At 45.3% G+C, this 24,325-nt stretch overlaps 1 protein-coding gene across 1 annotated transcript; it reads right to left on the bottom strand.

The window, feature by feature from the left end:
• Positions 1 to 547: 547 nt before the first annotated feature.
• On the bottom strand, positions 548 to 18,386 carry ZNF16 (zinc finger protein 16). Its single transcript, XM_028093602.2, has 3 exons — positions 18,060 to 18,386; positions 15,072 to 15,276; positions 548 to 2,710 (listed from the first exon to the last, which is right to left on the bottom strand). Exons 2-3 carry the CDS (start codon positions 15,265 to 15,267, stop codon positions 864 to 866), a joined length of 2,043 nt encoding a protein of 680 aa, XP_027949403.1. The 5' UTR covers positions 15,268 to 15,276; positions 18,060 to 18,386; the 3' UTR covers positions 548 to 863.
• Positions 18,387 to 24,325: the final 5,939 nt, after the last annotated feature.

The raw sequence follows: 24,325 nt of genomic DNA, 5'->3' as shown, positions 1-24,325 counted from the left end.
TGGCTGGCTATGAGGGTCCTCTCTGGTGGCAGATGTGTTGCTTCTAGGACAACTCCCACTGCTCATGGAGAAGGGCACAGCTCTGGGAAACTGAGGAGGGGCCAGTCCCCACCTAGTAGGAGCACTCACAGGTGCTCCAGGAGTGTCTGGAGATGAATGGGTGTGGGAGAAAACTGAGTCTGGGAGCTTGTGAGGAGAACAGGAGGGGTATGGAGAGGGCAGGCCTCTGTGGGGCAAGAGCCAGGAGCATAAGGCACAGAGGCAGAGGGTGGGAAACAGCTGCTTGTGTAATTGTGCAGCAGCCCCGAAGACCTCAGACTCAGGCACAAAGGAAAGGCAGAAGGAATCCTGCATCTAGTGACTGCATGGGAGGGACAAGAAAGGGTGATAAACTGGTGGTAATGAGTACACACCACTTCTGAGAGAGGATGACTGCCATCAGACCTGAAAAACTCTTGACCTGATTTTATGTAAGCAGAATATTAATTATAACCATACACAAAGAGTTCACTCTATGACTAATTACCAAAGAAAAGAATTCCTGTGGTTATTTCGAACCAAATGTCAGTTTACTTTTTTGGTTCTGTTTGATTATAGTAATAAAATCTATTCATGAATATGCAGCTTCTATCATCTTTTCCCTCCTAACAATTGTGGCAGTCTGATAACAAAATGTACAAGCAAAACAAACAAGAAACAAGAGGTCACAGGAAGCAGGAGTGATGGCAGGGGAAGGAGGGTCTGGGCTTTGTGGACAGTGGGATGTGGGGGTAGAGGGCAGCAAGTGAACCTGGCTTCAAGTCTGGGAGGTGGGTGAAGCTGGGACATGGCCAGAGGAGTCAGGAATGGAGCTGTACTCTGTTTCATTCCCTGGAGTGGATCAGCTGGTGTTTGACCAACTTGGAGCGCTGGCTGAAGGCTTTCCCACAAGCAGAGCAGTCATAGGGCTTCACACCGGTATGTATCCTCTGGTGCTGGATGAGGACTGAACGCTGACTGAAGGCCTTCCCACACTCACTGCACTTATACGGCCTTTCACCAGTGTGGATTATCTGATGTTGAATAAGGTGTGAACTCTGGCTGAAGCCCTTACCACATTCGACACACGTGTACGGCTTCTCTCCAGTGTGAACTTTCTGGTGGTGAATGAGGTTTGAGCTTCGGTTGAAGGCTTTACCACACTGGTTACATTCATGGGGTTTCAATCCATTATGGATTCTCTGATGCTGAATGAGAGTTGAACTCTGGCTGAAGGTTTTTCCACATTCGGTACATTCGTAGGGTTTCTCTCCAGTGTGAACTCGCTGGTGAAGAATAAGGTTGGAGCTCCGACCAAATGTTTTTCCACATTCTCGACACTCATAGGGCTTGTCACCCGTGTGCACACCCTGATGCTGAATGAGGGCTGAGCTGTGGCTGAAGGCCTTCCCACAGATGCTACATTCATACGGTTTCTCTCCCGTGTGGATTATCTGGTGCTTTCTGAGCACGGAGCTGTAACTAAAGGCTTTTCCACACACATTACATACATGAGGCTTTTCTCCAGTGTGAATTCTCCGATGTTGAATGAGGCTTGAACTCTGACTGAAGGCCTTCCCACAGTCACTGCACTTATAAGGTTTCTCTCCAGTGTGAACCCTGTGATGCTTAATGAGGTTGGAGACCCGGCTGAATGGTTTGCCACACTCATTACACTCGTAAGGTCTCTCTCCAGTGTGAACCCTCTGATGCTTCCTCAGGTGTGAGCTCTGGCTGAATGCTTTCCCACACTCATTACATTGAAAAGGTTTCTCACCTGTGTGAATCCTGTGGTGTTTAATGAGATTTGAGCTCCGCCTAAAGGCCTTCCCACATTCGTTGCACACATACGGCTTCTCTCCAGAATGAATTCTTTGATGTTGGATGAGGTTTGAGCTCCGCCTAAAGGCCTTCCCACATTCACTGCATTCATAGGGCTTCTCACTCATGTGAGACTTCTGGTGCTTTTTAAGGCTTGAGTTCTGGCTAAAGGCTTTTCCACATTCATTGCATACATAAGGCTTCTCTCCGCTGTGGTTAATCTGATGCCTAATGAGGTTTGAGTGCACACTGAAGGTTTTCCTGCACTCACTGCACTGGTAGGGTTTTTCACTCACATGAGATCTCTGATGATTTTTAAGAAATGAGTTCTGGCTGAAGGATTTTCCACATTCATTGCATATGAAGGACTTCTGTCTAGTATGGATTATCTGATGCTGAATAAGATCAGGGTTTCCTCTGAAGGTTTTCCCACAATCATTACATATGAGTGGGCTTTCGGCTACGTGAAGCCCCTCGTGGCTACTTAAGTCCATACTGTGTTGGAAGCTGTGGCCACACATGTCATACAGATGTGGCCTCTCTTCTGTAGGAATTCCCTGAGATGCTGTTGGGTTTGGGCTCAGACCGATGCTTCTTACAAAGTCATCACAGCCCAGCTCTTTCTCTAAGGGGCTCCTAAGGAGCACGGCCACTGGTGTAAAGCCCCCCTCCTGGTAGATTGACTGCACCCGTCTCTCACTGTCAGGCGTTCCCCAATCTCTCTCCAGTACATCATCACAGAGTTCTCCAAGCTCAGGTGCCTGAGAAAAATCACTGGTATAGTTTTCTGATATTTCTGCTTGTGATTCCAAATCCTCAGAAACTTCTTTCTTCTGAAGAAATTCCTTGCCCTTAGTCCTGGTGTCCCAATCTGAAATGATAAACAAAGTCACTTGGAAGGAAACAGGAAAATACAGATGACACATCTGGGAATGTGTGACCCACTGGGGGCGGTAGTCCCAAATCTCTCAAGGGGATGAGAGAGGGGGCTGGGAGAGCTCTGAAGGAACAAGGCAGCAGGGCCCTCAACCTACATGACTGACCCTCACCCCCCTGACGCACATCTCAGGAAATCACCTGCAGTCTCCCTACTGGTTCAAGTCAAAATCCAGGTGCCCCTCAACTGCTCCTCCCCTCTCCCACTGCAGGTCATCAGCAAGTCTTGATGGCTCTACCCTGGAGTGCCTCAAATCCAGGTACTTAATGCTCTCACCTGTACAAGTAAAACATTATACACCTCATGCTATACTGTTATTCATTGTACCCTTCTGTCTTTCCCACAATGTTTCTTGGGCCAGTATTTTTCTTAGTACCAACTAATGGCATTCAGGCCCTGCCTCAGGAGTCATCAGTATGGAGAGGTCAGCTCTCTGCTGGCAGGTGCAGAGGGGACTGTTCCCTTCAGAGAAGCAAGGTGCTTCTGATTGCATGGCAGGCTGAGAACTGCAGTGGGGATTGCCTAAAACATCAGATTCTGTCCCATTCAACAGAGGAGGCTTCAGAAACTGTGCCCTGTCCTACCAAAGCAACCCTTACCCCCTAAAACCCGCAATTCGGACTGGTGTTAACTGGACAACTTTGTGCCCTGGTACAATGTTAAAGCTGCTGTGTCTATCATTCTGAAGGCAGAAATGTGCACAGGGTTCCTCATCACATCAGAAGGGCTCTGTCACCTCCCCCTCTTCTCTCTTCACATCTGAAGGAACGAGGAAATTGTCACTCCCCTGGATCTCGCAGTTGAACGCAGATCTTAAGTCTCTGTCTCATTCAAACACCCAGACCACTCTGTTGCCACCTTTTTCCACCTGGATGTTGAGTAGCTTACCTGGCCTACCACCTTCCCCTCCTGCCCAGACAGCCTAGTGACATCAGAGCACTTCAACATGCTCCCAGGCCCTTTCTGAGCTCACCCTCACCTCTCCTCCTGTTCCCTGAGCAGGATGGATACACTCACCTCAGGATCTGCTCTGCTTGGAACACTCTTCCCAGATGGTCCTCATGCTTCCTCACTTCTTTTTTTTTTTAAAGATTTATTTATTTTAGGGGCGCCTGGGTGGCTCAGTCGTTAAGCGTCTGCCTTCGGCTCAGGTTATGATCTCAGAGTCCCAGGATCGAGCCCCGCATCAGGCTCCCTGCTTGGAAGGAAAGCCTGCTTCTCCCTCACACTTCCCTGCTTGTGTTCCCTCTCTCACTGTCTCTGTCAAACAAATAAATAAAATCTTAAAAAAAAAGAGATTTATTTTAGAGAGAAAGAGTGAAAATGAGCATGAGGAGGGGGAGAGGGAGAGAGAAACTTAAGCAGACTCTCCACGGAGCCAGACATGGGACTTGATCTCATGACCCGAAGATCATAAACTGAGCCGAAATCAAGAGTCAGATGTTTAACCAATTGCAACACACAGGTGCCTTCTTCCTTCACTTCTGCCTGGTGTCTGCTCAAGCACACTTCACCGGAGAGAACTTTTCTGAACATTGTCCTTTCTTGCTGTCTCCTGTACAGCCCTGATTGCTTCCTGACAGGACTCCATATCCTGGGACTGGCATGACCCCTCATCTGGTCAGTCAGTGGTGCTGAGTAGGTGGGTGGACACCCCTCCCCATGCTACCTTGGGCTCATTGCCCTCTGACCTGCCCCTCAGTTCAGGCTGACACCGCTTCTCCCCATCTGGAAGTTCTAGGATCTAACAAAACAGCACTCTGTGTCCCTGCCTCATCTGGACACTTCTGTTCCCTCTGGAGCCACCAGAGTGATCTCAATGCAGACCTGGCCTGGCCACACACTCAGCCTGTCTGCCTGCCATGCCCACACATGTGGAAGCCCCTGCACACTCCTTGCCCCTTGCATGAAGTTTGCGCCAGACTCTCCTATGGAACTCAGCCATGTGGCTGGCACAACACATGGGTGCCATGCTTTACCCTTCTGCTGACCCTCAGGCAGACCCATCATCACATGCTGCACATGGGCTGACCATGTTCTTCTGTGAGCCTCAAAGCTCCCCAGGTCAGGAGCCCTAGACCTGAGGGTGTCTAGGAAATGTCCACATGAGGCTGGGCACCTAGGAGTAATGGGGGGAGGGCTCACTGAGGACTGCAGGGACAGGGAGGCTGCTATGGGAAACAAGAGTCTGCACAGGTTGCCCCAAAGCTCACTATGCCCCGCACTGCCCCCAGCAACTGACCCAGGGAGCCTCCCACCCTCCTCTGGCTGCATACGAAGTAGGGACCAGAAGGGGATGACACACAGGAGTCAATGGAGCTTTCCCATAAATGGTCACAGGGTACCCTTTTTAGGTTTTGTGGCTGTATGGTCTTGGTCATATAGTCTGCTGTGTTACAACCCTGGAAAAACCTCAAAACCATTCTTTGCTTGCAGGCCATTAAAACAAAAACCAACAAAAACCCCCAACAAGGGGCGCCTGGGTGGCTCAGCTGGTTAAGCGACTGCCTTTGGCTCAAGTCATGATCCCGAGGTCCTGGGATAGAGTCCCACATTGGGCTCCCAGCTCTGCTGGGAGCCTGCTTCTCCCTCCGACCCTCTCCCCTCTCATGCTGTTTCTCTCTTGCTCGCTCTCTAATAAATAAATAAATAAATAAATAAATAAATAAAATCTTAAAAAAAAAAAACCCCAAAAAACCCCAACAAATCCCTGGCTAGCTGGATCTGGCCTGTGGGCCACAGTCTGTTGACCCTAAGATAAGGTCACTAGTATGGCTCAGGAGATGGTGGCAATAATTAGTTTTCAGCCCCAAGCCACTGTTGGCCTGGAAGCCTTTTATTGAGACAGGAGAGAAAACTGAGTCCTGAGGATGGTGAGAGGTCACTTCGGATTTATTAAATCTGATGTAATTCTTCTCTGCAACTTAAGAACTGTTGGAAACAATGATTAAAGTTTCTCTTTTGAAAGGAAATGTAAAGTTGGAAATGTGGTTTCCCTTATGACGCACACACACAATAAAAGTTGGGTTTAAGGGGAGGCACACCTGGCTGGCTCAGGGTTGTAGGTTCAAGCCCCATGCTGGGTGTAGAGATTACTTAAAAATAAAATCTTAAAAACAAAAAAAGTTGGGTTTAAGGGCAAAGAAAAAGATCTGAAAACAAACAGAGTTGCTTGCACTGTCCTTGCTGCCCCCATGACTGATCCCCCCTGGAGAAAAGAGTGAGGATTCTAAGCCCTTCTAGAACACAACAAACCTATTAGTATTTCCTGAGAGAAAGCACTCATTAAAGACCTTTATGATTAGTGGCTTCCAGGTTTGTGAAAACAGCTTAGGTAAGTACCCAAGTCAAAGCCACATACTCAGGTGGGGGCTCCACTAGTCTATTTCCTGAGCAGCTTTTCATTTACTTAATTTATTGAGGTGAAATTTACAAAAATAAAATTGTTTAAAATGAACATTTAAGTGGCATTTAGTTGTGCCTGTTGTGCACATTTACAATGTTGTGCAATCATCACCTCTATCTAGTTCCAAAACAGTTTCATCACTCCAAAGTAGAGCCTCTTATTAAACCATTAGTTTTATCTCTGCTCCCCAACTCTTAGCAACCTTCAATCTGCATTTTGTCTGTAAGCATTGGATATCTCATATAAATGGAATCATATCACATGTGACTTTTTATGCGTGGATTCTTTCACTTAATGTTTTTCCAAGTTCATCCACATTGTGGCACGTATCACTGCTTCATTCCTTTTTTTTTGTCTGAATAATATTCCACTGTTTGGATATACTATATTTTCCATTGATGGACATCTAGGCTGTTTTCTTTTGGCCATTGTGACAGTGCTTCTATGAACATGATGTACGTGTACATGTTTGAGTACCTGTTTTTAACTCTTTGCATATTTATCTAGCATTGCTGGGTCCTATGGCAATGCTATGTTTGAACGCTTGAAGAACTGCCAAATTTTATTCCATAGTGGCTGTACCACATTCCATTCCCACCAGCAATGTATGAGCGTTTCAAGTTCTCTACAGCCTTGAAAACACTTGTTACATATTTAAGTATTACAACCACTCTAGTGGGTGTGAAGTGGTTATCTCATTGTGGTTTTGATTTGCATTTCTCAAATGACTAAGGAATTTAAGCATCTTTTCATGTGCTTGTTGGCCATGAAAATTTGCATATTTTCTTTTGAAAAGCATTTATTCCAGTCCTTTGCCCATCATAAAATTGGGTTGTTTGTCTTGTTAAGTTTGAGTTCTTTATATATTCTAAATACTAGACTTTTTTTTAAGATTTTTTATTTTATTTATTTGAGAGAGAGAGAATGAGAGATACAGAGCACGAGAAGGAAGAGGGTCAGAGGGAGAAGCAGACTCCCTGCTGAGCGGGGAGCCCAATGCGGGACTCGATCCCGGGACTCCAGGATCATGACCTGAGCCGAAGGCAGTCGCTTAACCAACTGAGCCACCCAGGCGCCCTAAATACTAGACTCTTATCAGAAATACAATTTGCAAAGATTTTCTCCCATTCTATAGAGTGTCTTTTAACTTTCTTGACAATGTCCTTTGATACCCAAAAGTTTTTAATTGTGATAAAGTCCAACATACCTATCTTTTTCTCTGTTGCTCATGCTTTTGGTGTCATATCTAAGAATCCACTGCCAAACCCAAGGTTATGAAAATGTATACCTGTTTTCTTGTAAGAGTTTTATGATTTTAGTTCTTTACTTAGGTTGTTGGGCCATTTTGAATTAGTTTCTGTATATGGTGTGAAGTAGGGGTGCCAGTGTATTCTTCTGCATGTGGATTTCCACGTGTCCCAGCATTATTTGTTGAAGAATTATCTTTTCTCACTGAACAGTCTTGACATCCATATTGCAAATCAATTTGTCACAGATGTCTTGGTTTCCTGCTAGACTCTCAATTCTATTCCATTGATCTGTATGTATAGCTTTATGTCAGCACCAAATTGTTTTGATTATTAAAGCTTTGTAGTAATTTTTGAAACTGGTGAGTATGAGTCCTCTGTTTTTCCTTGTCAAGCTTGTTTTGACTGTTTGGGGCCTTTTGTAATTCTATATGAATCTGAGGGCTCAACTTCACAATTTCTGCAAAAAAAGCTGTTGTAATTTTGATATGGTTTGTATTGAGTTTGTAGATTGCTCTTGATAGCACAGGCACTGTAACACAATTAAGTTCAATCTATGGACTTGATGTCTTTCCAATTATTTATTTGTTAATTTCTTTTGTCAAGGCTTTGTAATTCTCAGCAAACAAGTCTTTCACTTCCTCGGTTAAATTTATTTGTAGGTTCTTTTTTCTTTTTTTAAAGCTTTTACTTAATTTGAGAGAGAACGAGAGGGGAGAAGGGGTAGGGGCAGAAGGAAAGGGAGAAGCAGACTACCCGCTGACAAGGAAGCCTTAGGGCTTGATCCCAGGACCCTGAGATCATGACCTGAGCCGAAGGCAGATGCCTAACCGACTGAACCACCCAGGTGCCCCTATTTTTTCTTTTGATGCCTCTTAAATGAAGTTTTCTTAATTTCCTTTTCAGATTGGTCATTTCTGGTATATAGAAACAATTGATTTTGTGTGTTGACTCGTACCCTGAAACTTGGCTGAATTCATTCATTAGCTCTTACAGCTTTTTAATGGATTCTGTGGGATATTCTATATATAGGATCATGTCTTCTGCAGACAGATATAGTTTTCCATCTTCCTTCTCAATCTGAATGTCTTATTTCTTTTTCTTTCCTGATTGCTCTGGGTTAGAACTTCCAGTACAATGTCGAATAGCAGTGGTAAGACAGGCATACTTTCCTGATCACTAGGGGAAAAGATTTTAATCTTTCACTATTGTGTATAATGCTAGCTGTGGGTTCTTCATGAATGCCCTTTATCATGTTAAGGAGGTTCCCTTATATTGAGTTTTCCCAGTGTTTTTCTTTTCTTTTTTAAAGATTTTATTTATTTAATTGACAGAGAGAGAGAAAGAGAGAGAGAGAGAAAGAGAGAGAGAGAGAGAGAGAGAGAGACAGCGTGAGAGGGAACACAAGCAGGGGGAGTGGGAGAGGGAGAAGCAGGCTTCCAGCCGAGCAGGGAGCCTGATGCGGGGCTCGATCCCAGGCCCCCGGATCATGACCTGAGCCGAAGGCAGTCGCTTAACCAACTGAGCCACCCAGGCACCCCTTCTTTCTTTCTTTTAATCACAAAGGGTGTTTGATTTTGTCAAATACTTTTTCTGCATCAGTTGAGATGGTTATGGTTTTTCTCCTTCATTCTCTTACTGTGGTAAATGACATTGGTTTTATTATGTTGAACTACCTTTGTATTCCTGGGTTATATCCATGGGGTATAATACTTTATTCTTGAGTCACTTAGGTAATTTTTTTGTCTTTAGGAATTTCTCTCTTTCATCTAGATTATCTAATTTGTCAGTGCACAACTGTTAACAGTCTTCTCTTATACTCCTGTTTACTTTTGTAAGATAGGTAGTAATGTCCATTTCTGATTTTTGTTATTTGTGTCTTCAAAGGTTTGTTAATTTTAATCTTTTCAACAAACTAACTTTTGATTTTGATTCTCTAATGTTTCCTATTTTTTTTAAGATTTTATTTATTTATTTGACAGAGAGAGGGCAGGAAAACACAAGCAGTGGGAACGGGAGAGGGAGAGGGAGAAGCAGGCCTCCCACCGAGCAGGGAGCCGGATGCAGGGCTCAATCCCAGGACCCTGGGATCATGACCTGAGCCAAAGGCAGCCGCTCAACCAACTGAGCCACCCTGGCGCCCGTTTTCTACTTTCTATTTTATTTATCTCTCCTGTAATGTTTATTATTTCCTTCCTTCTGTTAGCCTTGGGTTCAGTTCATTCTTATTTTCACAGTTCCTTAAGATGTAAAGTGAGGTTACTGATTTAAGATCTTTCTTCCTTTTTTTTTAAGATTTTTTATTTATTTATTTGATAGAGAGAGACACAGTGAGAGAGGGAACATAAGCAGGCAGAGGGGAGAGGGAGAAGCAGGCTTCCCGCCGAGCAGGGAGCCCGACATGGGGCTCGATCCCAGGACCCCGGGATCACGACCCGAAGCCGAAGGCAGATGCTTAACGACTGAGCCACCCAGGTGCCCCGATCTTTCTTCCTTTTTAATGTATTTACTTACTGCTATAAATTTACCTTCTGGCACTGCTCTCCTTGCATATTGTAAGTTTTTGTTTGTTTTCATTTGTCTGCAGGTTTTTTTAATTTCCCTTGTGATTTTTTTTCTTGACCCATGGGTTAGGAGTATGTTGTTTTATTTATACATATTTGTAAATTTTTCAATTTTCCTGCCGTTATTGAGTAGAGATAATACATTACATGATTTCAACTGTTTTTATTATTGAGATTTGTTTTGTGGCCTAACATAAGGTCTATGTTGGAGAATGTCCACGTACACTTGAGAAGAATATGTGCTCCTTTGGGTGCAGTGTATGTATGTACATGTCTATTAGGTCTAATTGATTTATAGTGTTGTTCAAGTTCCCTATTTCATTACTGATCTTCTGTCTGATGTTCTATCCATTTTTGGAAGTGAGGTACTGAAGTCTCCAACTATTATTATACAACTATTTCTCCCTTCAAATGTATATGTGTTTCATTTATTTTGGGGTTCTCTTTTGTAACTTATATCCTCTTGTTGAATTGATTCTTTTACTCACACATAATGTACTTCTTTTCTCCTGTTACAGTTTTTTACCTAGTTTATTTTTTCTGGTGTTATAGTATAGTCACCCCAGCTCTTTTGGTTACTATTTATTTGCATGTAGTATCTTTTTTCACCTTTTACTTTACACTTATTTGTGTCTTTGGATCTAAAGTAAGCCTCTTGTAGACAGTATGTAGTTGGATCATGCTTTTTCATCCACTGTGCTAATATCTGCCTTTGGAGGGTTTAAACCATTTATAATTAATTATTGATAAGGAAGGATTTACTTCATTTTGCTATTAGTTTTTGTTATCTTTTACCTCTTTATGTCCCTCATCTCCTCTATTACTGTCTTCTTTTGTGTTATTTTTTGTAGTTTACCATCTTAATTTTCTTCTTTTTCCTTTTATGGATACTTTAAAGATTTTTTTTTTTAATGGCATAATGGGAATTACAATTAACATCCTAACACCCTAAAACAATGTAGTTTGTCCCCCCATCACAGCTATTTTAGTTTTTATTCCCTAAGCTTTACTGAAATATAACTGACATACATCATCGTGTAAGTTTAAGGTGTACAATGTAATGATTTGTACACCGATACATGTACACTGTGAAATGATTACCATCGTAAGGTTAGTTAACACATCCACCACCTTATATAGTTATTATTATTATTTTTTTTAAGTAATCTCTACACCCAACATGGAGCTCAAACCCATGACCCAAGATCAAGAGCGGTATGCTCTACCAACTCAATCAGCCAGGTACCTCCTTTTTTGTGTGTTAAGAATTTGTAAGGTCTACTTTCTTAGCCATTTTCAAATATATAATACAGTATAACTGTAGTCGCCATGATGTACATTAGAACCCCAGAATAAAACCATCAAGTTTGAACTGATAACAACTTAGCCACAACAGCATACAAAAACCCTACTTTTTTTTTTTTTAAGATTTATTTATTTGAGACAGAGAGAATGAGAGAGAGTGAGCACATGAGAGGGGGGAGGGTCAGAGGGAGAAGCAGACTCTCCACTGAGCAGGGAGCCCAGTGCGGGACTCGATCCAGGGACTCCTGGATCATGACCTGGGCCGAAGGCAGTCGCTTAACCAACTGAGCCACCCAGGCGCCCCCAAAAACCCTACTCTTATACACCTCTGCTCCCCACCGTCATGTTGTCACAAATGTATCTTCGCATGTTATGTTTAATACAGACTTATAATTATTTTTATTAATTTGTCTTTTAAATCATTTAGGAAATAAAAAGTGGAGTAATAAACCAAAAACACCCCTGCTTGTGCACGTGCACGCTCTCTCTCCCAAATAAATAAATAAAATCTTAAAAAAAAGTCCTCAGCTTTTATTTATCTGGAAATATCTGGGAATATCATTTTGAAGGGTCATTTTGCCACATATGGAATTCTTGGTTGACAGTTTTTTCTCTCTCAGCACTTTAAATGTCATCCCACTGCCTTCTGGCCTCCATGGGTTCTGATTAGAAAGTGGCTGCTAATGTAATTCAGGATCCCTTATATGAGATGGGCTGCCTCTTTTGTTTTCAAGATTCTGCCTTTGACAGTTTGATTATAATGAGTCTTGATGTGAATCTCTTTGAATTTATCCTAGTCGGAGTTTGTTGAGCTTGCTGAATGTATAGATTCATGTCTTTCATCAAATTTGAGATGTTTAGGCCATTGTTTCTTCAAATATTCTTTTTGCCCCTTTCTCTCTCTCTTCTATAATGTGTATGTTGGTTTGAGTGATGCTATCCTACAGGTCTGTTAAACCCTCTTCACTTTTCTTTAACCTTTATTCTTCCTGCTTCTCAAGACTGAATAATTTCAATTGTCCTATCTTCAAATACGCCTGCTCAAATCTGCTGTTGAATCCCTCTAGTGAATTCATTTCAGTTATTGTAACTTTCAAATCTAGAATTTCTGTTCTAGTTCTTAAAAAAAAAGATTTATTTATTTGAGAGAGAGAGAGAGAGAGAGAGAGCGCACAAGTCGGGGCGGGGAGGGAGAGGGAGAAGCAGACTCCCCACTGAGCAGAGAGCCTGATGCGGGGCTCGATTCCAGGACTCCAAGATCATGGCCTGAGCTGAAGGCAGACGCTTAACCAACTGAGTCACCCAGGCGCCCCTGTTCTAGTTCCTTTCTATAATTATATAAATTGTATACTTATAATTGTATAAATTTAAAATCTCTTGATATTCTCATTTTGTTTGTACATTGTTTTCCTGGTTTCTTTTAGCTCTTTAAGCACATTTAAGACAGTTGGTTTACAGTCTGTCAACCATCTGTGCTTTTTCAGGGACACTTTCTGCCAAATAACTTTTTCCCTTTGAATGGGCCGGCCTTATTTTCCTTTTTCTTTGTATTCTTGGTTATTTTTTTTGTTAAAAACTGGACATTTGAATATTTATCGTGGTAACTCTGTAAATCAGTCTCTCCCTCCTCCAGGCTTTGCTGTTACTGATTGTTGAAGGTTACAGTCAATTGTTCATTTAGTGACTTTCTGAATAAGTTTTGCAAACTAAAACTAGTCTGTCATGCGTGGTCACTGAGGTCTCTTTCTTTAGCTTGTGTTCAGCTAGTGTTTTGACAGAGATTTCCTTGAACACTAACAGTAAATGAAAAGTAATACACCTCTCCCAGCCTTTGTGCTAGGGTGCTACTTTAACACTACATATAACTATCTTAGCTTCCGGCTTTTATTGCCTTAGATATGAGCCAGAGGTGAAGCTGTGATCTTCAGAGGTCTTTTCTGAGCATACACCCTGTCCTGGGCATGTATGCGGTTTTCTGAACTCTCCGATATACAAGGTGCTTTTGAATGCCCTCGTTTCCCCAGCTTTCCCTCCTAGGCTTTAGGTGGCTGACTGTACTGTTAACTGCTGTCCCAGGTGGCTGTGGGGTTTTAGCTCCCCTACAATGTTTCTGAACCCAGGGCTTTTGTGCCCTAAGTTCTGAGTATGGCAAAACAGAGACAAACATTTTGCATCAGTCCTTTATCCAGTCCCACACAGGTTAGGACAAACATAAGTTCTGAGTAATATATTCTCTGCTCCCTTTGGAATTAGGGACCACGATCCCACACTGGGAACACAAGCCGCTCACTTTAAAACTGCCACTGAGCCAGGGGGAGTGTTTGGGGGCAAGAGCAAGTAAAAACACCACAAAGCTTTCCTACCATTTTTAAGTGGCCTTTTTCTTGATTTAGCATTTACCTGGTTGTTGTAAACCTGTTTTCTAGATTTAGATTCTTGACAAAGTTGGTCCTGGCACTTTCTGCTTGCTTTTTTTTTTTTGAGGGGGGTGGGGAGGACTGGGTATTTGGAACTATGTACTCCACCATTTTGTTCCACAGTGGCTTTTTAAACATTACCATTAATCTAGTTTTTTCTTTCCTTTCTTTTTAACGGAATAGAGCCTGTCCTCCCACACCATTCTCTGCCCAGCATACCATTAACCATTTGGTTCACATTCTGCCTCTGCCTGGGGGTAGTCAGCAGGCCTGTCTCTCAGGGCGACTTCTTGGGACCTCATCACGTCTCTATCTCCTAACACTCTCCTGCTCCAACATACCCAGGACGGCCTTGTACTACCTCTGCCTGTTGGGGGAGGTCATCAAGAGGATGTGACCGCTGGTTGGTTCGTGAGCTGGATCCAGGTGACTGGAGGCTCCCCATCCTTTTCCCTGTCCTTGAACGTACATTCTGCTTGCCTTCCCTGCTCCCAGAAGCTGCCCCAAGGACACAGCGCTGAGACAGTGATGTGCTGCTGTGACCATCGAGACAGTGTATGTAACTAAATCCAGTTAGGGCCACTATATCAACTTTTAAGATTTGGCGGGTGGACACTAGGGTCTACTCGTATTGCAGCCACCCAAGACAAGCCTCTTAAATAAGTTCCCTTGATTATTAAACTGTCACCTACCAACCTGGGTGGCAGGCCTTGTTCTTCAGACTCTCCCCTCCATGTACAGAGGCCAGTTTAAGTTATACCTGGGAAGTTCGTGAGGTATGCGAACAAACACTGCCATTAGCCCAAACTTCTCTGGCCACAAAGTCTGACTAGGGTACTCTGCCCAAGAGTGTCCTCTTGTAAAACAGCCACCATCAAATCGCAGTAAGGAAAACTAACACTGAGTAACCATCCTAATCACTGCTGAGGGGTCCACAGAAAAGGCAAGCTAGTAGAGGGCTCTTCAGGAAAGGACTCTCTAGTAGAGTTCCGAAGTGGATGGGAATGGCTAGGCAGTGTGAATGCAGACAGAAGGGAGTAGATCACGGCCTGAATTAGGGCTGTACCCTAAATGCAGGGGACTAACACCAGCCTGGTAGTTGGGATGCAGGGCTCAGCTAGCAGCCATCATATCACACCCCTCTATGTCAGGTGGGGAAACACAGTGTCCTGCTCAGGCACCCAGACACCCTGGGGCCAGGCCAAATTCCTCTCTGATCTCTAGCCTTGGTCCTCAAGTCCATGGGGCACCCCATCCCTAATGATGACATGGATGCCTCCTGGGGGTAAGCACAGGGTGACATGCACAAAGTCCCTCCAGAATGAGGGCAACCAGTGGGGAACTTGCTCCCAGTACCTGGCTGCTGATGGTGAGAGGGGGTGGTTCCTGGCTCAGTGTAGCCACAGCAGTGGGGATCATGGAGTGCAGATCCAGCGTGGGTCACAACAGAAGCATCATTCACACAGGCCTGGGCTGCAGGGATCCAAGGGGATGGTCCAGGAACTGAGGGCTCCATTTCTGCCTCTTCAGAGCGAGCTCTGAGGCTGGGCATGGCTGGGACCTGGAGACCAGCAAGGATACAGGTGAGTGTACAGAGGAGCTAGCTCCAGAGATCCATACTCCCACCAGGCAGGGGTCTCTTCCACCCCTACAGCCTGAGACCTGATGTAGACCTGGTGCTAGGTCTCAGGGAAGGGGTAAGATGCTGACCTCAGGGCAAGGTGAGCACATGGTGTCCCATGGGCACCCCTAGAAGGGCCCAGGGCTGCCATGATAGGAGAACAGCCCCACAGAGCCTGCACCCATGGTGGGCCCACCCCTCATTCCTGACACAATGTCCTGAAGGTGGAACATCAGATCCATTCACAGTGGAGTAGCAACTCCGGCAGTTGGGCAGCTAGGGGCAGCCTGTGCCTCAGAGGTGCACATGGTCATCATGGTGTCTGAGTTGTGGGTCCTCCCCTCCCCTCCCCCAGCAGCATCCACACTGAGGTCTCCACCATCCTGAGCCGTCTCCCCACTGCACCAGGGGCTCCCTCCTAGGCTCCTTATCTCCCTCTTCATGTTGGTACCTCAGGGTTCACTTTTGAACCTACACCAACTTCCTTGGTTAAAGAAGGCGTCAACACCCTTATCCTGTGAAGATTCCCAAGCTTGGGGTCATTTCCAGCTCTAAATGCTCCTTCCGAGGAGATACAATACTCCCACTGATACATGATGGGTTCCCCATAAGGACCAAATTAGTGATTCCCCCACCCCACCTACTACCCCTACTACCCTGTCTCTGCAAATGCACCATGCCCTGCTCAGTGGCCCACCCACACTGTGGCAATTCCCTTTGGCCCCTTATTCACACTGCACTACTGACAGAAGTGCACAGTGGACACTGCCTGCCTACTGGGTAGTATGTAGTATAAGCCCTGACAGTTGTTTTGTTTTTTTTGTAAAGCAAGTGCCTGAATTAAGCTTTGATGCTGAAGCATCCACTGCAAACAGGCATCCATTTCAAAGATGGAATAAATGCCAGCCACTGGACTAGATAAAGAGCCAGGCCACCTCCCCTGACAGCCTCCTTTGTTTTGGAAATCTTGTTTGATTCTGATTACTGGCCATTTGGACCACTTGTTATTTTTCTCTTCCTGTGCTTTAAATTCCCACTCTTATGTTTTATTTTATTAAGAAGATTTTATTTGTTCATTTGAGAGAGAGAACACGCACGTGAACCAGTGTGGCGGAGGGGCAGAGGGAGAGGGAGAAGCAGACTCTCTGATGAGCGGGGAGCCTGACTCAGGGCTCAATTCCAGGACCCCGAGATCATGACCTGGGTCTGAAGTCAGATACTTAACCAACTGCCAGGCACCCCTCCCCTCCACTCTTATGTTTTAAATTCACCAATAAAGAGTGAGCCCATGAAACCCTAGGTCTCTACCCTCGACCTCAATAAAAGCAGAAATCCAGGCCAGTGCACCTCTCTCTCCTTACTGGAAACCTCACTGTGTGGCCCCAGGTGTGCTAATTTGCAGGGCCTGTAAGTAATAAATCTTCATTTTTTGAAAATTTCCTTGTTGCTGAAGGGCAATTTGCAATCATAGTAAGAACCACATGGGTTGGTCCAACCAAATCATTGGTTTTTGACAGGCTGAGACCAGCACGAAACAGAGGCAGCAAGAAAGGAGCAGAGCCCTGGGGCAGGCAGGCATTTAAACCAGGCCCAGGGAAGGGGGCTTAGGCAATGCCTGGTTAGAAAGGTAGAACAAGGGGCAAAGGTGTGGAGAGAGCTCAGAGACAGGGTCACTGGGGTACAGACTATCAGAGGCCATGGCTTCCTGACAGTGAGGCACCGGCCACGTTTCTATATTAGGACAGACAGAACTAACCTGACACGGATGCTCAGAGGAACGGTGCAGAGAAGATTCAAAGCAGGGAGAGCACTGACTTAAGGTGTCTGTCAGCAGAACAAAGCACATGTTGCTTCCATGGTCGGGGGGGGGATGTCCGTCACTTTCCCTCTCCCAAAGGGACAGTCATTTGCAATATTCATTCACTTTATTTTAAAATTCTTTAATTATCACTGTCACTGAATGGGGGCACCGTCACATGGCTCAAAATTCAAAGGCAAAAAAGGACTTACGGTGAAACACTCCCAGCCAGCCAGCTACTCTGCTCCCCTTCCCAGTTGCTAATGTACCCTTCCAGAATATTCCATGCTCGTTTTACATCTTGTTTTTCTCACCTCAGTGTATGTGGGATCTTGCCCTGGAGGACACAGACCGAATCTGTGATAAACAGAATGCCCCTCAGCACCCATGTGCACATCCCAAACCCTGGAACCCGTGGATATGGTATACTACACGGCAAAGGTGGCCGTGCAGAGGGGATTACCTTGGTGGACCCAATCTAATTACATGAACCCTTGCTGGCTCTGGGGTGCAAGGTCCCTGTGCAAGGATTGGGGCCTCAGGAACTAAGGACAGTCAGCAAAGAAACACACTTCAGTACAATAACCTCAAGGAATTCGATTCTGCCAACGAGCCTGGAAGCAGATTCTCTTGGCTAGGAGCTCAACAGGGTGCTAAGCAGAGACACCAGCCCACCGCAGGCATCCACGGGGTGGGCATGGCTCACCCCTCAGCTCCACTCACACGGGGGAGAATAAACTCCTCCCTGTCCCCAGAGCCTCTTCGCCACCTGGAGGGTGGCTGCACCAGCCGGGGCGTCCAGGCAGGACACCCGGCGCGGAACGACCACCTCACTTCTCACACAGCTCAGTACAGCTCTGAGGTTCGCACCCAAGTCCTGAGGCCCCTCCTCCACGCCGACCCCCACGCGCCAGACACCACTCACCGCACACCTGCCCCGTCGCCACGCGGTCCCGCGGCCAGGCTCCAGGGCGAGTCAGGATCCGCCGGCCCGGGCGCTCTCCGGGTGATGCCCCTGCGCCCGCTCCCGGAGGCGCCCTCCGAGGCCCCCAACCCCGCCCAGGCCGAGCAGCCCCAGCGCCTCTGACCACGACGCCCTGCCTAGACCCCTGGAGGCCGGCACCCACCGCGGGGTCTTCGGAGTCACGCGGGAGCGCGCTCCACAACGCGGAGGCTTCACCTGCGCGTTCTCCTTCCCTGCCGGGGGTCGCTCCGGCCGCCGCGCGACGCCGCAGGACTCCCGCGGCTCTGCCCAGAGACGGGCCCCGGAAATCCCTCCCCCGACCCTCCCCCGACTTCCGGGCCAGCGTCGCCGCTCTAGGCGGCGGAGGCCCGGCGACTTGGGGTTCCCCGCTCCTGGGGGCGCGGAGCCGGAGCTCCGCGGACCTAAGCGAGGCCGGAGCGCGCTGGTGACTAGATGTGAAAAGGCCGGGGTTAGAAATGCAGGAGAACGAGAAATGCCGCTGTAGTGGGACTTGTGTACACAGTTCCTGGAATCGGAACGGACTGCAGCTTGATGGAAACGTGAGGGCTCACGTGGGAGAACTGAATCCCTCCATCAGTGAATGATTCGGCAGACGGATGGAAAAACTCAAATTCCTTAAATAGGAAATACACATTTCGTGGGATTGCTCATGGAACATTTACCGAAACTGATTATACACTTAGATATAAAGAATGCGAATGTTTTAAGATGCATTTGACAGGAAGATTATCCAAATTAGAAATATATAATAAAAAGTTGACAAAAACCCCTTAAGTATTGGAATTTACGAAACACTGTCTACATAACCTTTTAATCAACATGATAGTAGGTGGAAAATTACAGACTATAAAGCAATCGAAAGCATTCTCACACCTATGGAACCCAGAATAAAGTAAAATATATAAAATTCACTGAATGTTTTTCAGAGAAAAATATATAATGTATTCATAAAATAAAGGAAAATTTCAACTTCTAATGTTTGTGGGCCCTGCATGGGCTCTCGGGGAAGCTATACTGTAACATTTATCAGAGTCATCAAAACGTAAGAGCATGGGTTCAGTTTCTACTCGGAGCACACTACATATCTGTCAGTAAGGGACAGGCGGGGCTAGGTAGGGAGAGATAGGTAGGGGGCTCTGTGATCAGGCTTACCAAAAATTCCAGAAATGCTGAGGCATAAAGAAACCAGAGGTAAGGGAACGTGACTAGACCATCTGGTTTGTCTTAAACACCAGAGAGGAGATACTCAAAGGAGAAGTAATCATGGTGCTATCAGTGGTGACATCAAGAAGATTCAAGTTCCTTGGTCAGTTTTCTATAAAAGACCATAAAAGCCCTCAGTGGCAACCCGTTGGGGACCTCTCTAGAGAGCTTTCTTTCTGTTCTCACCTTCACTAAAAAGCTATGACTTCACCCTTTTGTGCAAGATTCATTCTTCAACTCCTTGAGACAAGAATTCTGCAACCCTGTAACACCTGCTTCATTTATAAATAACCTAAAAGGGAGCATTCCATACATAAAGAGAAGAGTAAAACAAAAACAAAAACCTCCCTGGTTCCCATGAGATTAAGGTCCTACAGCTCTGCATGTACTCAAAACTCAAGGAAACCGCTGTAACTTTCTGAAATGTCTTCTAGTGATTAGTAACTTCTTACGTAAAGAAAAGTATATAACCCTGCAACCAATGTTCCTCCTCCTCCCCACTCTCTTCTTTGTTGTTTCTGTTGTTGCTTTAAGTAGTTTCCACCAGATGTGGGACAAAGCATTCTCTTCTTTATGGATATTCTGTATGGGGGAAGCTGTCCTAACTTGGGCTCAAATAAACTCTCTTTAAGAGACTCTATCAGTTTTGTTAATATTGCATCAACAGTATAAATATATTGCCTTAAATACTTTTTCATTATTAAAGAAGACAAAAGGGTGTATATTCAGAAGTCAGGAAAAAAAATACATTTCTCTGCACAAGCAATAACCAACAAGATAATGTAACAAAAAATGAAATGTACTCCATGATAGCAACAAAAACTACAAAATGCTGGGTAATTAAGAAAGAGCACTCAAGACCTCTGTGGAGCACTCTGAAGCTCTAGTAAAGGACGCAGAAGATGATCTTAGTAAATGGAGAGATATCTCTTGCTTTTGGATTAGGCAACTTAATATATCAAAGATGTAAATTTCCCCCCAATATAACCTATAAATTCACTGCAATCTAGTCAAAGTTCTACTTGGTTAGGAGGAAACTCAAAATGTGTGTGGAAAAAGAAAAGTCGTTGAATAGCCAAACCAACCTAAAAAGGGAAAGGGAGGGTATGCTATTACTCTTGACAGAAGAATCGACTGACAGCGAAGCGGGACAGCAGAGAGATCAGTGTCAGACTTTTGTGGAGGCAGAAATTCAACAGATGATAAACGTGGCACAACAACCAATGGCAAAAGAGTAGATTCTTTGGTAGAAGTATTGAGAAAGTGAGCTCACTCAAAGAGAAAAACAGAACCAGATCTCTACTTAACACACACAATGGTAGTCTCTAAATGAACCAAAGACCTGATAGGAACAGAAATGAGGTTAGCAGGAAAAATACACAGGAAATATTGTTGAGACCCTGGGGTGAAAGAGATGCTCTGCTGATTAACGATCAGAGAAAGGCAAATTAAATGTCAGTGAGCTAATACTTCACACTACTGGGCCGGAGAAGTTAGAAGCCTGGATATCACTAGTATTAGCACTTGAGATTCAAATATTTTTCTCTCATGTAAAATCACAAATTTGTATGGCAGGTTCCCTAGGCAGTGACTGGGGACCCAAATCCTCCCCAACTGAGGATGTCCATCAGCTGCCTTGAAGGAGAAGAAGAGAATAAGTAATAGGAATAATGAGCTCTGTTTGCCCAGTCTTTCTATATGGTCACCTGCTGCACCAGGATGCAGCCCCTGGTCAGGAGGAACAAGCCAAAGTCCTGTCCAGTCCTGAATGCAGCTCAGTCGAGTCCCTCTGGACAAGGTGCAGACTCTCCATCAGGTCCTGTCACTGGAGGGCAGGTCATGTGCCCACACACACCCAACCTAGAGGTTGGAGAAGGAGAATGGGAAACATACAGCAGCATTCAAACTCTGCTTGGCAGGGCCCAAAGGTAAGTCTGACATGTGGTTATTTAAATAAAACGGTGTGGTATTTGAATGAAAAGTTTTCACACACTTGTAAGCAAGCTTTGCAGTCATCTCTGTGCAGGGTCTGCAGAATCCTCCCATGGGCATCTCTGCATGAATGCTGGAGACCCTGTCCCTTCCGGGGAAGGGAGCTCTGGGATAGCAACCTGGTACCCAGACACAGATCTGGCAGGAGCTCCCTTGGCCCTGGGCCACATCAGGTCTGACTTGGCTCTCTGAGGCGGTGGTGTGTGTGTGTGTGTGTGTGTGTGTGTGTGTGTGTGTGTGTGTGTGTGTGTGTCCTTGTCCATAATATGCATGCCCAACTGCAAAGGAATGTGAGAGGCTACCCTAGCTGCAGCTGCCTGGCTTTGCAGGGGCTTCCTGATTGATAGCTGTGTCCCTGGGTCAGTTTCTTACATACACACTTCCATTCAGCTCCATATGGAAAGGCCCCATCTAGTCATGGGTTTAAGTCTGAGGATGCTTTTTTATTGGTTGGCCTCTATGTGCTCACCATTCTCCTTTCTCTCTCTCCAGCTCAAGGTGACTACCTTGAGTCCACTTGCACCGCCATATATCCCTCAAATATTTATAGAATGACCTTCCACAAATGAGACACAGGCCTACTCTCTATGGGCTGGGCTGTCTTCATGTCCTTTGGATCTGTGAGGTCACAAGGGTTCTGTGCTTAGAAGGGCTAGCACTTGGTTTAATGCTGGACTGACCCCTGTCATATGGCTAAGAGTATTTGAGAGGAATGTGGGGCACAGACTTGGCTGCCTCTTAAGAGCCTTGCTTTCTCAAAGCTTCATGTGGGGTTCAGAAGAGGACGGCATTTTCAGCCTTGTGGGGCCTTCTTAACAGACTCACAGATCGCAGGCCACAGGCAGAGGGAAACCCCCTTGTCCAGCTGTCCTCTCCTCCATCTGCCTTCCTCTAGCCTAAGTCTCTCTAGGTGAGCTTTGCTGAAAGTGGCAAGAAGTAACCAACACTCGCCAACATTCTGAACTATTTTTAACCATTTCCTCTAGGGCTATAGTTTTAGTCACATGCAATCTACTCCTCATACACCACAAGCAAGAGTCATACCAAACGCTTTTTCATGCATAGCAAGGGTCACCAGCTTTCCACCTGTAAAATCTCTGTCCTGACTGGCTGATCATTAAGCCAACTCCACATGTATTAGGTTCTATTTTGGTACCAGCCTGCTCCCAGGTATCAAGTTCTGAATTAGTTAGAACAAAGCTTAGTTGATGTAAAGAGGCTCAAAACCAACATTGGCTTCAGCAGGCACAGGGCTGTTTCTGTCTCCTGTGATAGTCCATGTGGGTGTGGTGGCTGTCCTCCTAAAGCTGGAAGGGCACAGGCCCCTTCTACCTGAGGATTCTACCCTCCTCAAGGCATCTTCATGGCTAAAAATGATGCATTACCATGTCTCATTTCAGCCAGTGGGAAAAGGTGTTTTTGAGGACACACCAAGAAGATGTGCACATTCCTTCTGCATATGGCCCACATGTCACACCTCACTGCAGCACAGCTCAGAAACATCATTTTTTGCTTGGATGGGCAAGTGCTCAGCTAAATTTCCATCTCTATAAGGGACAGAGAGAAGGGACACTAAGGGAAAACCAGCAGGCTCTGTGCATCTACTATGAGAGAAAATAACACAGTAAATACTAAACCAGGAAGCAACATCAGAAAACACTAGAGGGAAAAACTGATAAAGATGCCCAACACAAGGTCTTATGAAAACACAGTAAAAACCCACCATAATGTGTCCAGGGGAAAGAACATTTGTATAGAATATGAGAGATCACTGGTCCCATGCTCTGCCCAGTTTTCTTCTCGAATGGGCCTCAAGTTCTTGTTGGGAGTTGGAGGTATAGGTTGGTGGTTAGGAAGTCACTATCTCATGGTCATTGGGAGTTTCTCAGTTCAGCAGCTGACCATCTTTTATAGTGACAACACATTTATCTTTGTGGGTTTTTTTGTGTGTGTGTGACAGTTCAGATTGAAAAATTATGTTTTTCATCAAACTTGCAATAAAACTATTTCATTCTAGACCAATTCATGAGACAGTGTCATTTACTATAATACATAATAGGCAGACCTCTAATAAATTTATTGAGAATAAGTTATCTAATAAATTTAGAAAGAAAAGAAAGGGGAAAAAACTGAAACTGAGAATGGACCATAACAACTGCTGTGAAGTGCATTTCACATGACAAACTACATACTGAAGCCTGAAATTTTCTTTTTCTTTTTTTTTAAAGATTTTATTTATTTATTTGAGAGAGAAAGAATGAGATAGAGAGAGCATGAGAGGGGGGAGGGTCAGAGGGAGAAGCAGACTCCCCACTGAGCAGGGAGCCCAATGCGGCACTCAATCCCGGGACTCCAGGATCATGACCTGAGCCAAAGGCAGTCGCTTAACCAACTGAGCCACCCAGGCACCCTTTCTTTTTCTTTTTTTAAAGATTTTATTTATTTATTTGAGAGAGAGACAGAGAGATAGTGAGAGAAAGCACAGGCAGGGGATTGGCAGGGGAGAGGGAGAAGCAGACTCCCCACTGAGCAAGGAGCCTGATGCGGGGCTCGATCCCAGGACCCTGGGACCATGACCTGAGCCGAAGGCAGATGCTTAACGAATTGAGCCACCCAGGCACCCCTGAAGCCTGAAAATTTCTGTTAGTGGTTGATTGTGACAACAAAAACAAAAAGCCATAAAACCAGATAAAAGCAAAAAATGAGGAAGAAATTGAGGAGAGTATAGCAAAAACTTGTTATGGACTGAATGTTTGTGTCCCCGCCCCCTAGATTCATATGTTGAAGCCCTAAACTCCAATGTGATAGTATTTGGAGGTGGGACCTTTGGAAGGTGATTAGGGTTAGATGAGGTCATGAGGATGGGCCCCTATGATGGGATTAGTGCCCTTGTAAGAAGAGGAAGAGAGACCAGAGCGTGTTCTCTCTCTCTTTCTCTTTCTCTCTCCCTCTTCCCCTCTCTTTCCCCCACTTCTCCCCTCTCCCCCTCCCTTCCTGCCACCCAGGTGAAG

The sequence above is a fragment of the Eumetopias jubatus genome, unplaced genomic scaffold (assembly GCF_037043125.1).
Source record: "Eumetopias jubatus isolate StellerSeaLion01/CBP00866 unplaced genomic scaffold, mEumJub1_p1.0 scaffold_4, whole genome shotgun sequence".
Classification (NCBI taxonomy): Eukaryota; Metazoa; Chordata; class Mammalia; order Carnivora; family Otariidae; genus Eumetopias; species Eumetopias jubatus.
Note: the sequence above shows the minus strand (reverse complement) of the source record. Positions and strands in the feature narration are given on the sequence as shown.

Coding starts and splice junctions, on each gene's coding strand:
- ZNF16 (XM_028093602.2), bottom strand. CDS start 15,267: ATGCCCAGCCTCAGAGCTCGCTCTGAAGAGGCAGAAATGGAGCCCTCA. Junction 2,711..15,071: donor CTCTCACCATCAGCAGCCAG/GTACTGGGAGCA, acceptor TTATCATTTCAG/ATTGGGACACCAGGACTAAG.